General features: G+C 35.5%; 2 protein-coding genes across 10 annotated transcripts in view; one reads left to right on the top strand and one right to left on the bottom strand.

The window, feature by feature from the left end:
• LOC114251597 (neural-cadherin) overlaps positions 1–22,897 on the bottom strand; it is a 340,197-nt gene that overhangs the window by 217,123 nt on the left and 100,177 nt on the right. The window lies entirely within an intron of this gene.
• LOC149503133 (uncharacterized) lies at positions 17,642–19,924 on the top strand. The gene is made up of 4 exons (XM_089727038.1): positions 17,642–18,374; positions 18,478–18,624; positions 19,200–19,346; positions 19,471–19,924. Exons 1-4 carry the CDS (start codon positions 18,288–18,290, stop codon positions 19,627–19,629), a joined length of 540 nt encoding a protein of 179 aa, XP_089583164.1. The 5' UTR covers positions 17,642–18,287; the 3' UTR covers positions 19,630–19,924.

Below are 22,897 nucleotides of genomic sequence, written 5' to 3'. Positions count from 1 at the left end.
AAACGTCTTATAAATCAATGAACACTGGCATTCAATTCATAAAAGTACATATGCAATTTTTCATCAATTTTTCTGACGTTATCACGTAAAGCTATTGTCCGTAAACCGACTTTACACACCTTAACCACCTTTCTTTGTAATATTACCAAAAACGATTTTTTCGTAGTTGGGACTTATTTCACATGGCCTATTTGAATACGGAATTGCAATGCGTTCGAGGTACCGGGTCCTCGGGGAAAGGTAGTACTGCAATCATCTGCTCTGTTGCATTACTGATGGGCATCATGCCACGACAACCCCTTTGTGTGCTCATTCGGATGCCGTTCATATCGTCAGACCGCCACACGCGGGCCAATAGCGCGAACAACACTCCATATTAAATGCCCCAAATTGCAGTTTAATTTATTCCGGACGTGTCTCCGCAACGGAATCGCAATAACTGCTGAAACAATACCAACATTTATTGAGCGCTGTTTGATCGAACTTATAGCGAACTGCAAATGCAACGTATTTACAATTACAGATTTAACTCGAGCTTTTAGCGTATCTATATATTAATCTATAAATTAATGCATAAAAGATACATTAAATCAATAAAGAAAAAAATACACACACTACATACCATGTCTTTGACGCACACACGCATGCATACTATTTATTTATTGTCAAACTTTTGTTCTTGACGTCTGTGGTCAAATTGAGAGTAGATTAAATATTGTTTGTCTTTATTAATATTTTTCTATAGTGTTGCAGTCTTGGCGTTGAAAATACAATCATAATAGTGTACAAACTTACAATTCCAATTAATTATAGTCGAATTTCGACTACCGCGGGACCTCTAGTTACATATCAAAGGCCCATCTAGTTAGTCCTTCATTTGTATAAAGACAGGCTAAAAAGCTCGAGAAAAACACCGAAGACAAGATTTAATCCCAAAAACAGATGAAGTAAACGCATTGTCGATAATAACAAACATTTCAAGAAATCACTCCCCATACAACATACGGTACCAAACACAATCTAGTAATGTCTTAGTTTTTTATGAATGCCAAGATTAACGTGTAAACTATGATACGGTAACATTTTATGGCTTATATTATGAAAATGCAACGATTAAAATGTGATATTTTTATCTGCTACTTTATCTAGTATTCGAAAATCCAAAGAAAGATACAGAAAAGTGCCTCTCTAAGGCACGTTGCAATGGATTTACGGAGACATAATCTAAGGAGGGTTTACGTCAGTCAAGCGGGCGGTCATGAAACTCATGCTGAATACCTATGCGGCATAATAAAAGGATATGCTGCTTAGACTCCACACAATGAAGGCAAGAAGGCAAGAAGAAGAAGTTTAACGTGTAAACAAGGACCAACAATATGTTAATATTTTTAACACATTTTCGGCAATACGCAGACGTGATTAATAATCGTGAGCTCATTCTTCTTTGACCTTTGCAAATTATATTAATTTCATAACATACGCAAAATAAATAAGAAACCGTCCAAGTGTGTTTAATCAAAATGCAGTAATAAAGGAAAACCAAACATCGGATTGCGTTAATTAAAGCTATACGTTTAGAAATTAAACGCCTATCGAATTCCATCCAGCCAGTGACTGCAACTACACACATTAATAACGTAATACGTGTATTTGCATAAATTAAATAGAGGCTTGGTAAACAAGCGTACCTGTGTACAAAGCGTCATTGAACTTCATCATCGTAATATTAATAATTTTTTTGTGGTTGAACTAGTTTTGGGTTGGCTACCGAAGTCCATAGTCCAAAGGTGACTGCTATTACCCTATTTTTTAATCTAATATAAATCTAATTTAATATAATAATAACAAGTAAAAAATAGAATTTCAAATATTTATTTAGAGATTTAACCGTAAAAGTACTTTTGATTATGTACAACTATTACGTACGATTAAATCATTTATGGCTCATGAAACCGAATATTATGCCGAAATAAAACACACATACATACATATGTAGGTATTAGTCAACCGCGTGCTAAAGCTATGAAAAACTCAACGAACGACTTTTCGTGTAGACAGAAAGACTTCTTCTAGAAGACAGACTTCTAGTGGGGCTTCTATTTCAGATATATGCAGGCATTGGTGCGAAAATTATGTCCGTTTTGCATAACATGGTGTGATGCGAGAGCTGTATTAACGAGCGAGAAGCGTGGGCGGAGTGAGAACGAAGGCATGTTGTGTGAGAACGGTAAAACTTACGCTATTGTTTTAGCCGACTAGCGTCTTACAATAAGATTTTGTTTGGTTTTATTTTATTTTATATGATTGAAGGATTACTGGTGGCCCGGAGGCCTTTCCAGTTTCACCAGGACAGGTGGGCGAGCAAAGACTCAGCCAGGAGGAGTTTTTGTTTGGTCTAGAATAGTCTTCCCATACATGACTTGTTTTTGTTATAGGTAGATTAGAACACGGTCCTATCTTGAAACACTGAATCGAAGTTTAAGTTGAGCACTTGTCTTTTCGTTTAAAATAGTCATGCTATCTAAGTATATAATATAATATATACATTAGCAATAAATAATAAACGCTTAAAATATCGTGTTACACATGAAAGAAATTAATTCTGCAAAAACTAGTCTTTTTTTTATTGCTTAGATGGGTGGACGAGCTCACAGCCAACCTGGTGTTAAGTGGTTACTGGAGCCCATAGACATCTACAACGTAAATGTTGACCCACCAGATGTTAACGCACCTTGAGATATAAAGTTCAAAGGTCTCAAATATAGTTACAACGGCTGCCCCACCCTTCAAACCGAAACGCATTACTGCTTCATTTCAGAAATAGGCAGGGTGGTGGTACCTACCCGCGCGGAGTTACAAGAGGTCCTACCACAGTAATTACGCATATTATAATTTTGCGGCTTTGATTTTTATAACACGATGTTATTCCTTCATCGTGGAACAATTGTTGAGTACGTATGTCATTAGAAAATTTGGTACCCCCTGAGATTCGAACACCGGTGCATCGCTTGATACGAATGCACCGGACGTCTTATCCTTTAGGCCACGACGACTACTAGTTGTCTCTTCCCTATAGTCGTCTATCTAAGTCTCACTCTTTCTCTCTTCCCTATCCTTAAAATTGAAATAGATAACAATAAATCTCATCATATGTTAGTAGTCGTCTATCGATCTATATATAATCTATATTTTCTATTAACATCAATTTTAGGAAAGAAATGAATTTAAAACTAGTGCTATTTTATAAAGTTCATCCAAACACCAAATCATAATGTTTTTAGTGAACACATTTTGAAAACTGCGACATCCTCAGACACCTTTCTGTAACGATTTTATATTAGTTATATTAAGTACAGATAAAAGAGAAAAATCGAGAATTCCTAACCTAAAATGAAAGTAGTGGAGATTCCGCTTAGATGCTTTAAAAGGATTATGTTGTAACGGTCGGTTTGTCGATTTATCTTCTTTACAACATCCGCGACCGAGCGGAATCAGGAAGACTGAAAATAGCGTGGCAAACCGAGCTTACACTCACTAGCCATCATACGTGGCTATAACTACAGCAGGCGTTGGCTCCGTGTTCGCTTTGAGCCTTGCATCTCGTCATTTTTCATCTCGACATGCATATTCAACGATACAATAAATCATTCGGAACCATCCCCTCGCAGCCAAATAGAATGACCTGAATGTAATACCGTTAACTGCGAAAAATACCGTCGAAAATTGTAAACAAACAAACAAAACATTCGAAACATAACATTAATAATTACCCACCCTTTTGAGTCTTGACAAATAGCGTCATTATTATCACACCAGCGTTTCGAAAAATGTATTTTTCTCTCCAGTTATTTATGTAAATTACGAATACATATACTTCTTACAAATAAATATGTGCTCTCTTAGTGGTTGTTCTTTAGCTTTCTTTGTTGGTATAAAATTGTTTCATAAAATGATATTTTTGATACAAACACTTTAGAATTAATATCTCGACTTCATGCTGCCAAGTTTAAAAAAAATCTAGTAAAATTTTTTAAGCATAATGCAGTCAAATTTACTTTAAGTCCGAATATATTGTAAAAAAAATGTTTGAACTTCACGAAGAATTGATCTTTATTATATTTCATTGTGTGTCGAAAGAAAAAAAAACTCTTCTAAACATTTTAACGTCAATAATTCAAATATTACTTTAAGTGAACATTATCCAAACATTACATTAAATGAATGACCAATGAATGAAAACATAACGACGGACTGTTTTCATGAAATTGTACAAAACAAAAAGCTTTCAGATAGTTAGGAACTCTAAAGTTTTGACTATATTATAAATAGAAAACAACGTAATTTCACTACTATTACGAATGAAAACAAAGATTTTCAATTTGAACTGTAGCTATTATTGTTGTAAAAGCAAACTTCGAGTTTGCTACACTGTAATATATAATAGCTGGTTTGTTCGCTCTGTCTGAATGTTGAAATCTATCTTTTATATATGTATAAGCATACTATCGCTGAATAATCACTTAAACTTGGCATTACTACATCTTTTGCAGGTGCTCACTAAGAACACATTTTACATATTTCGAATCTGAATTGGATATTTCATCCACCATAGCATACATAACTAGCAACGATACGCATAACAATAGTTACCATGATAACCATTACAATAGAACTAATAGTTTTTGACAATACAACTAATACAAGAGAGTGAGGCAATCAACTTTTTATTTATGGGCAATGCAACGTGTTGCATAGTAAATTTAAGGCAGATGAAATCGATATTGACGTTTAGTATATGTATAGTTTTAAGGGATATAATATTCCACTTGTTTCCAAACGAACCCACCCTTTCAGTGCTGTTAAATGCCACTTGCACTAACGCTAGAAGGAACTTCATCTGCCCTCCTGGCTGAGCCTCGACTTTGCTGTACCGTTCTTGTTAAGCATGGTCTCCATATAATTTATCCTTTAGTACCGAGTATCTTAGTCCAAACTAGGATGGCCCCAAGGCCAAATGACCGTGCAAAATATACTTGATTATCTATTTATTTTTATAAAAGTAATATCGGATTAGTCAGTGACCTTGAATACTGTATTAATGTGCTGAATACGGTTCCCGGTTGAAGTCAGAATTTTTGTGAAAGATATATTCAGTATTTATTGTAGACATGTAGGGTCTTGTCTCCTATTTGTTTCCAGAATCCATAGTATAAGCTAAAATCGCAACTCGAGGCCGTTGAATGCAGAAAGTTTAAGTTCCATAGTTCAGTATTTGAACAAAAACTAAAAAACCTCCGAGATCGTCGCTTTCATAAAACTTTGAGCTCCGTCGGTGAATTCGTGGTATGCAAAACAAAGTCTTTTATTAAAAACAAGCTTTGTAAAGACTCTTAAACAGCTGTAAGACGGAATAAAACGAAAACGGAATCTCTTAAATTCACTACTACTTTTCATGGTTAGCTTGAATCGGTTTGAAATAATTGAAATGGACAAATATGCACGTAATAAGAAGTGCTATAAAACACTACCTTAAAAAAAGCTATTGTACAATTCACTTTACACAAGCATTATAAAAGTTGTACGAATTAATTATTTTAACGTTTCAATTTATAATCCTCAATCCGGGAGAGTCGTTTTATAAATCCAGTTTCGCTTCAAAAACAGAATAATTAATTCCTAACTAGCAAAGGACTCTGTTTCAAATATTTACCCGTCCAGATAATTAATATAAAAAACGTCCATCTCCTACATTATATCGGCTATTCGAACGAGAGCAGAGCCAGTATCCGCGGGAACACAATATAATTAATCTGATATTTTACTATTATTTTAGGGCTACACTTATATGTATTTGGTTGAAGTGTTTTGCATGACATAATGTTAAGGTGATGAAGCGTGACAGTTACCTGTAAGACGTAAGTGCGGACAATCTATTGGACAGAAAGAGCCCGTTCATGACTAGACGTTGAGTACGTGATGAACGATTGAACGACTCAAAGAAAGAACTACATATGTACATGTCCAACGTTTAGACTAATTCTTAAATAAGATTATGCACAGAATGAACACAAATATCTAAATGATTTATATATATTCTTCTGTAAAAATCCTTTAAATTAATTTAAATATATATTTATAAAGTTCAGACAGAAGATGCAGAAATTCCGTTCAGTAATAATAGCCATTTACCATCATGTTAATGATGATACGCAAGCGACGGCCATCACTCACCAAATTTTTAGATAGACGGTATCTTCTTAACTTTTAGAAAATAAAAATAGTAGTGACAATAGCTCAGGTTCTGAAGCAAAAAACGCTACATGCGTTATTTCAAAAGGAGGCTAGTTTAATGGTCTAGGAGTAATCCTTATTCATCGTCCCAAACCTCACTCCATATTGACTTCGAGATATTTACACCACATAAGGATTTGGGATCGAAATTACATTCAACAAAACTGAGTGACCTTTTAGTTCGCAATCCATTCAATGTTTGAATTTACAAATGAAGTTAAATCAAACTATATCGACAATAGAATTCAACCGACATTGAGGATTAGGTAGTGAGTTGTAACCGAAATGAAACATCAACGCCCAACGATTCACAACTTCTAGTCCAAATCTCTCCAAAACCACAACCCAATACCACTCACTAACTATAATATTGCTTTGTGTGATTGTATTCATTGATCTAAAATCGAAGTCAACGTTTCGAACGTTAAATGATCTGTGCTGTACCGGTTTCATGAATACTTTAAAGAGTATATATTGGAAATGGTCTATCTCGATATTAACCAAAAGATAATGCTATTTCCAATCATCAGCCATAGGCGATCTTCAATTATTTTCCTACCGTGCTAATTTGAAACTGATAGGGCATGTTGCGAGCTAGCACAAACGATTAATTGTAAAATAATAAAACCGCATTTACGCAGTGACGCTAATGAACTCCGGCAATCGGTTAACACCAGAAGCCCATGAAATTCATGACCCGTCTTTGTTTAATCAATTAATAAAAACTTACATTTCCAAGCGGTCTAAACCTGTGCCTAGTGCTCTGGACAGTACCCTATATATGTAACCGTTTTGAATTTAAGGTGAGAATTTGGGATCCTATAAATCTGATTTGGCAAACGAACTGACAGAAACATTTACTCTTGCAGCAGTTTTAATTAAAATGTCCTTGTCTCAATTCGAATAGGGTATAAACTCGGGTTTATATAAAGTGACAAGTGTAAAACTATCGCTGCTCTTAAATAAACTCGCTCGCGTAACGTTGCTTCTAGACACCCTGTTTTCCATTAACTAAATTAAATTCAGCTCAGTAGTGCGTTCATAGATTCATAAAGTGAGTTTATCTTCGACCCTCCGGTCCGAAGTCAGGCACGGATACATACTTCGGTTGATAGATGGAACGGATACCTTCGGGTTTAAGAACTTGTTCTTTATGGACACATAAAATATGAATCAATACTACATTGTCTTCGTTAACGTGTTTAGTTTTGATTAGTCGGTGTATAAAAACAGTAATGACGAAATTTAAGTATACGCAACATTTTTTTAAAATGTAAATTTGGTATTTTTCGGATATCGTGAACTTTTTTTGACCTCTTTAGTGAGGTTTTATGTTAGTTGTAGTTCTAGAGTAGTGGTAAAAAGCTGGATAAATTATTTTCATTTTATAATTGGAATATATGCTTTTTGATCTTTCTTTAATCCATCTAACTGTGTGTGGACATCGTCGCATATTGGGTCAGTAGCGCGAGGAATTAGTATTTGTCGATTCTTTGTCTTGTTGGCCCGCACTGGTAGGTTCCACCACCCTGCCTACATTTGCCGTTAAGCAATCATTAATCTCGGTATGAAGGGTAGGGCAGCTGTTGTATTGTTAAAACTAAGACTTAGAACTCATGTCTCAAGGTGGGTGGGGGCATTTACTTTTTTGATGGCTGAGGTCTCCGATAACCACTTAAGAACAGGTAGTAGTTCAGCTCGTCCACTTATCTATGCAAAAAAAAATAGATTTTTCTTTAAACAAATGGCGACCAAGAACAAATTACGTAATTTTAAGGGTGTAATCGTTATAAAATTCAAGAAACTTTGAAAATTCATGAAACCCACAATTCTCTATGACCGATCAATCCCCAGGCCATTATCAAAGAGGATGATTCACACAATTTGCGCAATGGATCAAAAGGGCTCAATATCGTGGAACTCGCCGTGATAAGGAAAAGTAGATAAGGCTGAGTGGGTGAAATTGTGTCGAAAATTACAAATTATGCAGCAGGAATAAATTTACATTATACTGCTGTTTCAAAAGGATTTCGTTCGAAATTACGAATTAGGCCAACAAAATACTCGCGAATTTGGCGTGGTTTTCACGATTGACAGATTCTTTGGGCCATTTTGTGTAATGATTTCCGCTTTGTTTTGTTTTACGTAAACCTTGATAGGTTCAATTGACAGTTACGAACAGCACGACAGTTACAAGTGACAGAAATGAACGCGGAAGATATTCTTTTTGGAAACATTTGAATTTCGTTGCAAAAGTTATCATAGATTATAAATTATCTGACTAGGTTGAAAAATCCTAATATAAATGAATCACTTTCATTGTTCCTAAAGAGGTACGGGAAGGTAAGAAAGGTTTCAGTTCCCTTAGGAAGTTCTATCAAAGTTTATACAAGACCGTAAATAGATGTGGATCCAGCCAGCTCTTTATGTTCTTTGGAGTTGAAGAAAGCCCAATAAACGATTCGAAACGACGATTCAGACAATCGTCATTTTATATTAGTTAAATAATAGCATTGACTTTTACGTTTTTCGCGAATCGTAGTCATAACTGTAATTGCTTTTATGGTTTAATCTCGGGTTTTTTTATTAAATTATTTCAGAGGTTTCGAAATTGGTGCCTAAATGTGAATTGAACTAATAAATGATAGATTTAGCATTTGGATACCATAATAAAATATAACTTACACAAATTACTCATTAAAACGTAATCACTATCTATATTCCAGAGATATTTTGGTGCACACAATTAAATTGAACTTTAAATTAACGTTTGATATAAATAAATTGAACGTTACGTACGAAGTTTGCAATTAAAAGTTAAACGTTTAGTTATTGGTAAATTTTCAGTCCTCATTAAAAATTCAAGTTTCGCTTCGAGGACGTCATAAGCCGCGAAAAGTCTATAGAGCCTCTGGAGTTTTAGATGAGAAGTTTACCAAGTTATATATTCTTTAATGATCTTTCATTTAAAAAAAAAACGGAATTCTCACAGAAACTTTTAAAGTATTGCCCCAAAAATTTAATAAGTGTTGTGAACGTTAATTTTATATACGTATTCGATCGATTGAGAACTTTTAATTAGGATATATAAAAATCGATAGAGGCGTCGTTAACCTTTTTTTTATATTTTTTTATTGCTTAGATGGATGGACGAGCTCACAGCCCACCTGGTGTTAAGTGGTTACCGGTGCCCATAGACATCGACAACGTAAATGCGCCACCCACCTCGAGATATAAGTTCTAAGGTCTCACGTATAGCTACAACGGCTGCCCCACCTTCAAACCGAAACGCATTACTGCTTCACGGCGTAAATAGGCGGGGTGGTGGTACCTACCCGTGCGGACTCCCAAGAGGTCCTACCACCAGTGATTACGCAAGGTATAATTTTGCGGGTTTGGTTTTTATTACACGATGTTATTCCTTCACCGTGGAAGTTAATCATGAACATTTGTTGAGTACGTATTTCATTAAAAAATTGGTACCCGCCTGCGGGATTCGAACACCGGTGCATCGCTACATACGAATGCACCGGACCTCTTATCCTTTAGGCCACGACGACTTCAAACCTTCACCTGAACACCACATGCTTTTTCTAAGATCATCAATGTGGCTCTTGTCTGTAACAACTTTCTAATAGCGCAGTATTCTATCGTATGAATAAAGATTTTACATTTGTTTAAACTACCTCCGCCGCCATCGTACATTGATTATATTATACCAGAAATCTACCCCGAAACTTAAGCGACGTTTGGAGGCATAAACTGGAAACTAGAAAGATATAAATGTATATTGAAAATTAATATCGATGTGGTCTAGACATTATTTGATGTCGTTTTTCATCTCGCTGGCGTGTAATCACGCGGATAAAGATTCATTATACGACTTGATAGATGGTCTTGTCCTAGTTAGGTTGCTGAGTCCTGTCTGTGAAGATTTTTGTTTCAGTATATTCTTTCGTGCCGGGAAGTTTCCTTTAATAAAGAAGAAAAATCATAACTACATCCATTCATACATGATAAACTGTATCAATATACATATTATATCTAATAAAACGTACTTCAACATACGCATATATATAGAATACATTCAAATGATCCGAAACAATAACACATTATCAAAGGACATAAATCTGATTCTAACAAATTCATCCATCATTAAGCATTAATTTTGAAAATTTTTTTCGTTAATTTTTGAAATTGTTAATCTTTACAACAATCCTTGTCATCGCGAGCGAACCCTTTTCATTCAAAGAATTAAATGAATTTTTGTGACACATACCTACGTCTGGGTAATTTTTATAACTGAATGATATTTACAAAAAATTAAAAAAATAAATGGAACTTTATATTATTAGTGGCGCTGTTTGGTGTAACGCATATGACGGTATTAATTTGTTAGATGAGTACAAATCCACAGACACGATCCTAATAAGAATATTTGATTGAACACGACACTATTAACTGAAAACTATCAACTAGAGCTACGTGTACACAGGAAGCGAAATTATTAACAGGAAACCTTATCACATTTACGTATATAAACACAACGGCGTATGTAAATAATGATGCCATTGTTCAAGGAGTGTTCTCACACATTATTAGCATTTTACCGTTATTTTTGCGTTCTGAGGGAGAGATTCTTCAGCAAACAAAATAAGTACTCGATTTATCAAAGATGTCGATCGAATACACGTTAGCTAATGTTTTTTTTTAATTCTGCACGCAATGTGAAATATTTAAAATTCAGATAACGCACGCGGTCATCTGACTCGTGTGACGCAAAAGGATTCGCTAAATCCAGTCGCTTATGAAATAAACTTCACAAACTAATAGATATTCATGATTAGTATACCAAATGTAAATTGTTTTTAGCTTATGTCGAGGTTTACTATTATAGTTAACGTTCAGAAAAAATTAATTACACCCTATATTTGAACTGAAAAGGGTCCTAATACGAAACTCTGAAAGAATGCTCATCGTTTATTTCGTAATTTATTTTAATTGATAACTCATCACTAGGTTATGTTCAGATAGAAAGCCACCGATTGGTAAAATATTGCGTGAACACTACTCGCGCTAGTAACTACTATACTCTCTATTTAAATTAGCGATCATGCACTGTTGTTTCAAGGCTTTAAAAATATAAATAATCGTGATCAAATCACACACTGACATCTGGACCTAAACTAGGATTCCCTGTACTCACCGGTGTTAGGACCTCTTGTGAATCCGCACGGGTAGCTACTACCGCCCTGCCTATTTTTGCCGTGAAGCAGTAATGCGTTTCGGCTTGAAGGGTGGGGTAGCCGTTATAACTATACTGAGACCTTAGAACTTATATCTCAAGGTGGGTGGCGCATTTATGTTGTAATGTCTATGTGCTCGAGTAACCACTTAACACCAGGTGGGCTGTGAGCACGTCCACTCATCTAAGCAATAAAAAAAAATAAAAAATAAAAAAAACTTTAGAAACCAGTTTGAAATACGTATTTATTTATCTTTAAATAGATTGTTAATTAATACCCATACAAAGAGCAAACAAATTGGTCGTCACCCGAATATGAAACTGAAGTGAGAATCTAACCCGCGATTTTCGGCGAATAATCGGGAGCGCCACTAAGTATTTTATTCCATATCCCAAAGCATTTTTCATGTCTATAGTTTTCGACCCCATACCAGATGAAGCATGAACTTCGCGTACCCACGTAGTCACTTAGTCTAATGTCTATGTCCAGGTTTTTCAATGGACACTTTATATATCCGTACTTTTCCTAAATATCCCTTATGTTCGAATATATTTCGTGCTATACATAAGTTTAAACGAGGTAGAAGTCGTATGTATAGATCCTTATACAATTCCCGAACGGTTTCAGGTCGGGAATGAGAACTATTCCGATATTCACGACGCTATCGGAATGCGGACGCTTCTAAATTGAGGCGACTAATCAGGTACCAACTGGTCGAGGTTAGGTTTCATATCCATTTCATATTTATATTTAAGAGTGATTATATATTCCTTCATTGTTCCTGAATACAGTAAAGGAATTCAAGGCTAATACTTATTATTTTTTACGAGAAAGATATAAACAGAGATATCATTCGAATGATATTTAACTCTTTGACTGACAGTCACTGACAGACACCGGTGGCCTACATGACAATGTAGGCCACCGGTGTCCTACGTGGCGTACTGTAGTAAGTGTCGATTTTTGTTACTAAGGCCCCGGAATATCTAGTAGACTGTGAGAGAGACGAATCCGAAGATTCTAAATATATATTTATTTCTAAGAGACCTTACAGACTAAAATATACATTAAAAATAATAGAATAGTGACGCAATCCAGGCGCTTAGTAACAGAATTCGACATAATTACTAGAGTGTACCACGTAGGGTACCGGTGACTTACTTCTAAATGCCAGTTAAGGCTTGTGATTCACTGCTGTTTATCTAAAAAAAATATTACTATACATCATATACAACAAGATTCTATATTTTCGTACGAAATGTTACAAAAGTTTCCCATTGTCTATTATCAATCGGGGCAGGAATTAAAAATATATCTCTAATAGTCTTATTCAGAAATCGAAACGACATCAAGGAGCCTCCAATAGTAATACTCTTTTATTGGCAATAAATACGACTGGAGAATCGACCTGGCGCGTTCTTAAGATACCCTTTGCGTTACTTTTACTGTCTCCGTATTCAATTTATACGGGCAAATGGACTTCGGCACTAAAAAAGTTAATCGCCGAGTGCCACCCAAACACTCGACACGTGTCTTCGGCAAACACGCCAGAGTTTGGGTAATTTCGCTATTGAAGAAACGGGAAACGTCACAACTGGGTCCGCCTCTAGGACACTTCAGACGCGAAAATAAATGATTTAATCAAAATAAAGCGGTCCCTGCGGGGGTTACTGACTATTGAGTGTGTTAGAGTTCAGTACAAAACAAATTCAGAACATAATTGCGGCTTATTAACTCAATGCTGTACCAATTTTTATCTATTCTAAATTCTTATCTCTAGAATTATAGAATTATCATCTCTATATCTATATTCCTTTATTTTCCATTTAATACTTCGAATGAAAGCAAAAAAAAATGTAAATCACAAACAAGTAAACAACATTGATCATGGACATTTGCCAAACTAGGGACACCGTGAAACATATGCCTATAAATAATTTACATATGCGAACAAACCAACGCGAAATCGACGTCTATCTTCATACATGCGGTCGAAGTTATTACTATAGGTTTTAATATTCGGATTGCATTGTTCAAAGTACAAATAAATGTCTCACGTACACCGTTCAATTTAGTACCCAATATAATCATTATTGCTTTTAATTTCATATCGAGAGATATTACATCAATAACTAATTTAGTATAACATAAAGCACTATCAATCATCCCGCAGCGAAGTCTGCGTTCAGCGTTCCACACCGCTACCCCTGACTCGAGTGGCGTTACTGTGCAACCCACTGTACCCACCCCCATTTATCACCCCTCGAGCACACTTAGTCCTTTACGGAGCTGTAATCAGCCTCTTCCATTCAAGTATAAAAACTACTAAGAATACTAGTTTTATTAGTCAATGCTAATAAAAAAATTCTTAAAAGAAATCCGATATTACTGTTACAGCTATAAAGAACTTATAAATACAATACCGCCCGCTCCGGAGCCACACATGAATTTTTATGAACGTAAACATTGCTCTTTACGAGCATTGTCGTTAAATTTTCTTGTATCCATTATTATTCAAGATAAAAGAAATGCTATAACATGTATTTATCCAATTTATTAGAAGAACATGATATTCGGATAGAAGGTTCGCAGTGTTACAAAGGACTTAATAATGGACGATGATTGCGGTTACGTTTCCTTCCATAAATTGACCCCAAAAAACAAACTTGAATTCCGTTTTGTTCGCTTCGGGAAAATACCGATATGTGAGCAACTCTGGCAAATGAGGCAGCGCCGTTGATGTGTCCCTAGCATTGCTGATGTCCTTGAGCGACATGATGGAGTCATATGGACGTGAACCAAAATAAGCATAAAAAGCATTTCAACTAATCCGTTTTACACACAAACGCATTACTTCACGTATTTAAACTCTAAAAATATTATTAATAACTTAACATTTCCAATAATATAAATATAATTAACTAAGCAACTCAGATCAGTACACCGACTATGACGCGTAAACGGGAAGTGATTACCTGCGAACACAAACGTTATAAACATAGGCGCTGGTTTATTAAAATTAATGACTTTATTAAAGCAGCCTCGCATCAAAATATGTAAACTATTCCGCACTATCCATATGAATGAGTCGCTGCGGTAAGGAATATGACGGAGGTACCCCCATATTTGGGTCCAACAGACAGCGGTCGACGGCGCCGCGACGAGGGCGAGCCGTTACCGCCTCGCATTCAACCCTAAACCGGCTACACGTCTTTATCAAAGATGTTATTAAACTCGGCAGCTGCAGAATATGTAAGACGGTGAATTGATTTGACTAAATTACCTTACCGTAACATAATGAAGTATCTATCCGTCCATCCATAATTTAACGCCAAAATATCAAATCGCGGTGCCGTTAAAATATCAATTTTGATCGGAGTAACATTGACATTTTTTATATATTAATACGTGAAGCAAAAACTTTGTATCCTTTTTCACGAAAATTGCGCGGACGGAGGAGTATGAAATTTTCCACACTTATAGAGAATATAGAGAATAAGTGCACAATGCAAATATTTTTTTAAAATAATGCATAAAAGATACATTAAATTAATAAAGAAAACATTACACACACTACATACCATTTGACGCACACACGTATGCATACTATTTATTATCAAGCTTTTGTTCTTGACGTCTGTTGTCAAATTGAGAATAGATTAAATACTGTTTGTCTTTGTTAATATTTTTTATAGTGTAGTCTTGGCGAAATGGGTGATTATAGAAGTATAAAATACAATCATAATAGTGTACAAACTTACAATTCCAATTAATTAAAGTCGAATTTCGACTACTGCGGGACCTCTAGTTTCATTCAATTAACCAAACATTCACAGCGCTGATTAATTTTACAAAAAAAATCAAGTTGCCTTTATCAAAATGATATTTAGTTTTGCATCGAATACCATTATTAATATATTAAAATTAATCGAGTTGTAACTCAATTAATATTTTCTTTAATTATAAGTTTTAAAAAAATACGATTGACTTAGTTGAAATGCGCAACTTTTCAGAGTCGAGACCAAGTCAAGAGTTCGAGTCATAAATATTCAATCTGGGGTAACTCACACACGGTCATCTGGCCTCAAGCTAGAATTTCCTGTACTATGGGAAACCAGGGACTGACATATAAACTTGTATAAGGCGTCACAAAATAGCAATAGTTTCCTATGACACAGTAAGCCACAGATTCGTTCAACCACCGATGCTCATGCGTAACTGTGGATATCTGTCAATATTACGACGAGTGGCTACTATTCCACTATTATTACTGGCGATATATAGTCCAAGTTGGACACCAGCTATTTTGCTTATGAATCAATCATCCATTCCTATTGAAAGGGGAGGGTTCTAATGTAAATGAAGCATGAATATGGGGATGGTTGGTGTTCACGAGCTCTGGGAAACATTTGACACCAGGTCTGCCATGAGCTTATCAATTTCTTCAAATCAACAAATCTTCTTGCCCTTATCCCTTATGTTTGGTTGGTGCAGCACGTCTTCTTCTATTCAGGCCTATTGTACGTCATCTCTGCACTCATACCCTTCTCTCATCTAATCTTTTTTCACACAGTCTATCTAATTTATTTAGAATGACCCAATACCTCACATGACCAAATACTTTCATACCATTAGGCCTTGTAGTTCCCGGTTTAGAGTTGGACTGACCCATATATTTTCGTAGCTGTTGAAAAAGGCGTCTAAGAGACTTCTCTGGTTACTAACTTGGCTACAACGATAGCATTGCTAAGGAGGGTTGAAGTCAGGTAGGTGACCGGTTGTATAACCCACGCCAAATCCTTATGCTACGCAAATGCAAAAATAAACAAAATATTACATTTGAATTTGGAATCTGCCATTTTTATATGATTGTTCATTGAGTTTTCTCATTTTGGCGCCAATACATTGTACAATATTTTGCGATATTAAAATGGAGTGGAGTGATAAAGAGAACCGAATCGCTGTGATTGCATTAGACAAAGTAGGTATGGAGCCAAATGCAATTTTTAAAACTCTCCATACGCTTGGTATTAGTAAAATGTTTGTATGCCGGGCTATTAATAGGTGCAATGAGACCTCCTCTGTTTGTGACAGAAAAAGATCTGGTCGTCCACGTAGTGTTCGTACGAAAAAGGTGGTCAAAGCAGTAAGGGAAAGAATTCAAAGAAATCCTGTCCGAAAGCAAAAGATTTTATCTCGGGAGATGAAGATAGCACCTAGAACCATGTCGCGTATTTTAAAAGATGACTTAGGACTTGCAGCCTATAAAAGACGTACTGGTCATTTCTTAACTGATAATTTAAAAGAGAATAGGGTGGTAAAATCGAAACAACTACTGAAGCGGTACGCAAAAGGAGGTCATAGAAAAATTTTGTTTACGGATGAGATTTTTTTTACAATTGAGCAACATTTTAACAAACAAAATGACCGTATTTATGCTCAAAGCTCTAAAGAAGCTTCCCAATTAGTCGACAGAGTGCAACGTGGGCACTATCCGACTTCAGTGATGGTTTGGTGGAGTGTTAGCTATGAAGGAGTGACCGGGCCATACTTTTGTGAAAAAGGTATCAAAACATCGGCACAAGTGTATCAAGGTACCATTCTTGAGAAGGTAGTGAAGCCCCTTAACAACACCATGTTCAATAATCAAGAATGGTCTTTCCAGCAAGACTCGGCGCCAGGTCATAAAGCTCGGTCTACGCAGTCTTGGTTGGAAACGAACGTTTCGGACTTCATCAGAGCTGAAGACTGGCCGTCGTCTAGTCCCGATCTTAATCCGCTGGATTATTATTTATGGTCAGTTTTAGAGAGTACGGCTTGCTCTAAGCGCCATGATAATTTCGAGTCCCTAAAACAATCCGTACGATTGGCAGTGAAAAATTTTCCCACGGAAAGAGTGCGCGCTTCTATTGATAACTGGCCTCAACGTTTAAAGGACTATATTGCATGGAGACCACTTCGAATAAGCTTTTTCTACTTTAAATGGTTTTATATTTATGTATTAAACTAACACACTGTTAAAGTAATAAACGTTATTTGCAATAGATTTTTTTTTGTTTTCCTTTGTAACAGTATTTATGGCCAGACTAAGTATATAGATACATTAAAACTGAAACTTCAATGGCTCGTTTTATTTAAACTATATCTTATGAACGCCCAAAAACTATAGACAGGTACGGAAAGATTTTAAAGTATCAAAACCTCTCGGACTATTTTTCCAAACATGTAACTGTTGTGTATCAAAAAGAAAACATATTCCCTAAAACAACTGTCGTCGGTTGGTAAGGGGAGTAATGGAGAAATGCATTAAGCCCTCTTGGGGGCTAAGCACCACGGTCCTGGGAATAAAATACACTAATGATCACTAGAGCCACACGATATAATCCTTAACCGATTAATGTCACGTGACTTTCCAGCATCTCACCACATTAACATTATCAGACGGTAGAGTACTTATATTGTGAGACAAAGAACACGTGTGTTGAATATTGAACGGGATCGGTATGTGAGCTCACGAAGTATTTTAGGAAAATTCTGCTGGTGTAAATAAATAACATTTATCGCATCAATAACCATAATAATGAAGTCGGGTTTCCTTTCATGTTCAACTACAGGAAATAAACGTAATTTGCTGCAAATGTACTGCCGGAAATTATATTTTTAATGAGTGTGGTAGTCAAAATTTATTTCTTGTGAACTAAATAAATTATTTTTACAGTGTTCATTTTCGAAAAAGCACGCAGTATTCAGATGAGTCTCAAAATGTTGTTGATTTATCTTGTATTATTTGTTTCCCTGTGCCAAATGGTGTTGAACCAAGCGGATAATGATAACTATGTAAGTTTGATTTAAAACTTCCGCGATAATTCACGTTGAGCATTGTAACACAAAATTTCATAAATTAGGTTACAATTTGAATCCGTGTTTTTTCTCTCCACAGGGTCCTTACACATTAAGCTGGCAAAAGTTTGAAACATGCAAGGGCCCAAAACAGACAGATTGCGGTAAATTTGGAGTTGAAAACACACAAAATATGTCAGACCTTGTGTTTCTGTTGGATTTTCCAAAAGACTGCCCTGCAACCGCAGTAAATATCAGATAATTAACATTAATTCTCATTTAATTTTATTGTATAATTTTTTGTTGTAATTAATGTCATAAATTGGAATAGTATTTAATGTGTAATCACGGAACTGACCCCTAAAGGCTTTAGTCGTGTTATGAAAATCATAAATATATGTAAACATGGAGTAGAGAAACAAAAAAATGAGAGGTTTTCAATAGCAGTTCGCTATGATTCCCTCTTCTTCTTTTTACCACTGCACCACCCGTTATCTGAACAGATTTTAACCTTGTTAATTGAACCACTGCGTTCTGCGGTGAAATCAATTTTATCACGTAACATCCGGCTACCGAAAGAGCTATAACATCTATTTTTACAAACGAAGTTGGTAAAGTCTCATCTGGAGGCAGCGACTTAGCTGTGTCCGCAGCAATATATCCATAAGCAAAGGTAGTGACTTAGTCGGTGACCTCACTAGGTGTCAGTATCGCATTAAGCATCAGCATTCAAGTATTGCCGATCTTATATAGAGGCATGAGGGAACAAAATATCGGTGATGGCACGACGAATTTACTCCTATAATTAATGTAACATTTTAGGCCAAAATCACTGTCAGTACAATTCAAAACGGTAAGACATCAAAAAAATTATGGAACTACGCTATCAACAAGCCATGTCAACATTTCGTGCTGGGCCCAATTATCATGGATTCATTTAACCTTACAAGTAATTGCAAAATCAACAAGGTAATGAACATTTAATTAAAATCATAATTAATGATAAAAAATTATAATTACTTGAATGTTATTTTATCAAGAGCATCCTGTTCAATCAATAGTAGAATATTATTCAGATTATTTTCGTTCTCAGGGAAGTTACGCGATTCACTTGAATTACATTGAAAAAGTCAAGCTCTTCCTTGGATCGAAATTTTTCTACGGAACCTATGAATTCAGAATTTTTTCGTTTAACAAAAACGACAACTTTTTCTGTGTCGACACAATCATTGATATCAAAAATAGTAATTGAATGACAGACACCTTTGCCATGTTCCTAGTTTGGTAAATTAAAAAATATATATATTACACTACACAATTTAGCTAATTTAAAAAGTCGTTAAGAATAAATCCAATCCATTTAATCCAAGTAACTACCGAACAAAGATGTTATTTTCACCCAACCAAAACCCAACAAAACGCGTGTTTCGCGCTTCAAACATTAATTACTTTAATATTCATTATATTATGCTGACGTCATTTTCATTATTGCGAGAATCTCATTCGTTTTATTCATAATTTATTTCGTGACTCTAGAGGATCACGTTTTGTGAGCCCATAATACAGTCGCGAAACGAATAGACGCGTAATATAACTAATTTCCGTGTCGCGATTAAAACTCGTTATAAATGGTCTCAGGGGAGAGAGACTCACAGAGCTTGTCACCGTTACCGCAGAAAGAGGAGAAAGGATACAAATTATGAATGCCCTGATTTTTTTTGTACAGCGGTAAGTGAGACTTGATTTTATTTATGAAGTTCCATAATCTTGTGTTACATGAAATGTCTGTTTACATTTTTATCGTACATAAGCGCTCACGGCCGACGCTGTTATGAAGCTACCCGGCTCTATGGACAAGTTCAATGTCTCAATTGCATTAGAGCAGCTATACTAACTACTCGAGCAATTGCATTAAAGAGTCTACCTTCATACCACACCTCACAACACAACTGCCAGTAACCCAGAAACTGATTAGAGGTAATTAGGAAAATAGTTTACAAGGAACAGTCAAGAAATAAATAGTGGCAATAGTTACATTTTCTTTATTGCTTAAACAGTTGAGCGAGCTAAAAGCCCATCTAGCGTTAAATGGTTACCGGAGCCCATAGACTACACAGCGTGAATCCTATCACCCACCTTAAAACATGGTTCAAGTCTCAATTCCGTTGTACCCATCGATCACGGACGGTCAAATACCCGCATCTTCTTATATGTATTTTATTTTATTTTATTTGGAAGATAAACAGTGTACTTAAACTATATAAAAACTAACCTTACAACTAAACACCATTTAAATGTCTCCGCATTTAAAAACTAAACGATTATGGCGTCGCAATACCTCAAATTAAATAATTAACACGAAACGTAAAACAAAAACAATAATAAAAAAAAACATATAAGCGTAGTAAACAGAAAATAATTAATTAAAAAATTTCATTCAACCATATACGAGCATATTCTTGACAGTGTATTTAGAATGTTTTGAATGGTACCTACACAGATGTGCAGTAATTTTAATTGTGGTCATTTACACGATTGTGTCGAATTAATCATCTAACAGTATAGTTTTTTTTTTTGTATAGTACAGTTAGTATTTTAGTATAGTACAGTATAGTACAGATTATTTTTCCGCAAATTTACTAATCATAATTATTAACACATAATTTATTTCATAAAAGACCCGAACACCTCTTGTAAAGGAAAAAGCAATTCTGTCACGCCCGACACTATTTGTAAGCATCATTACACGGTACGTCCAAAACAGATGACGTTTTCGTAGAGGTCTACGCGATACCCATTAAGGTTTATCCCTTCCGTTGACATGGATCTTCCTACATTTGTATCTTCAAAGAAAATTTATATAGCGGACGTGTAGTTATACAAAAATGGTTTAATGGAAAATGGAAAAGTAATTAATTAGTCGAGCGTTTGAGGTATCAAGATAGCAAAATATTTTTGAGTGTCTAAAAACATGACGACAGGGTCAGAGGTTATAGTGCTGATTGGCACAAACGAAAACAGACGTAAAAAGAAATTAATATTTGCGACGATTTCGAGGTAGTTCAATAAAAATATAAAAATGATTATTTATTTTGTTGCGTCACGTTAAGAGTTTTAGAAAAACAAAAAACATTATAATTGTGTGCCAATTAGTTATGGGACAAAAAAAATACGTATTCACTCGCACTTTTGTAATTACTGAAACATAAATATAAATAGATGCCGATTTTGACGAATGAATACACGAAGTATACCTTTATTCGAGTTTTACTTACTATCTACGCGTCCCAACAATAAAAACAACGAAACAAGATGTATATAATTCGTTGAAAATAAAAACTTCCTGGAAGTACTTTAAAACTTTGCGGTATTGAAGCCCATAGACAGCGGCCTATAGACACATCAACGTGAGTGGCATTATCCGCTTTAGCTCGTTGACTGCCATGTAGGTTACCGGTGCACCGAAGTAATTATGTCGATTTCAGTTACTAAGGATCTGGATTGCCTATTGCCTAACTTTGCCTTCTTTGTTTTAAGGTATGTTTTAGTCTTTTAGGTCTCTTAGAAACAGATATCAGATCATCAATCAGAGGCCATTCTCAATATGTTCGGATTCGTTTTCCCCATAGTCTACCAGACATATCGGCGCCTTAGTAAGAAGATAAAACAAAGAAATGGACATATTTACCTTAGTGCTCCAGGTAGGATACCGGTGACCGACACGGCAGTCAATGCGTTAAGGGATCGAGACGTAATTGCTTTATAATTGGTATACCCTCCTATCGGATTGCAGTAGTACCATCGCGGACTATCACAAACAATTTAAACCAGATCAGTTTTAAATTTAATTTGAACTGTAACAGATTTATAATTGAGAGATAATTAAAGCATCGTATCGAACGGTACAATTGGAAAACTCCAAACAAAATAACGATGAAGCAAATAATTTATGCGAACATCGACGTTCGTTGAAGTGAATAATTCGATTCAACTTGTGCTTTTGTAAAAGTGTAAGGACCCAGCACGCCGAGGTCAACACCGAATAAATTTCAAACGAAAACCTCAACACAAACTTTGTTCTGCTTAATACATTTTTAATGAGCGTTGATAATTACATAACAAATTACTCGTCTTAGTAAAAGGCCGAGATCTCCCGAGTAAATCTGGGAGGTAATGGTGTGGTGGCACCTGAGCTTGTGGCGACCGCCCGCGCTAATTTCCTAAAGCACAATATAAATTACCGTCTGAAAACAATGAAGCTCATGAAAGCCCTCCGAGCATTACGCTTTTTGACTACACACTAAAAGGAGTGCTAAAGGACTGCACTAAGAGAAATGAATTTAATATTATATAATTTACACAATTTTTCCTCATGAACTTAGTCACAATTATTATATTATTACATTTAACTTTATACGCATCCGTTACCATTTTTTACTGGTGGTAGGACGTATTGTGAGTCCGCACGGGTAGGTACCACCACCCTGCCTATTTTTGCCGTGAAGCAGTAATGCGTTTCG

This window comes from Bombyx mandarina, chromosome 04 (assembly GCF_030267445.1).
Source record: "Bombyx mandarina strain Sakado chromosome 04, ASM3026744v2".
NCBI lineage: Eukaryota > Metazoa > Arthropoda > Insecta > Lepidoptera > Bombycidae > Bombyx > Bombyx mandarina.
Note: the sequence above shows the minus strand (reverse complement) of the source record. Positions and strands in the feature narration are given on the sequence as shown.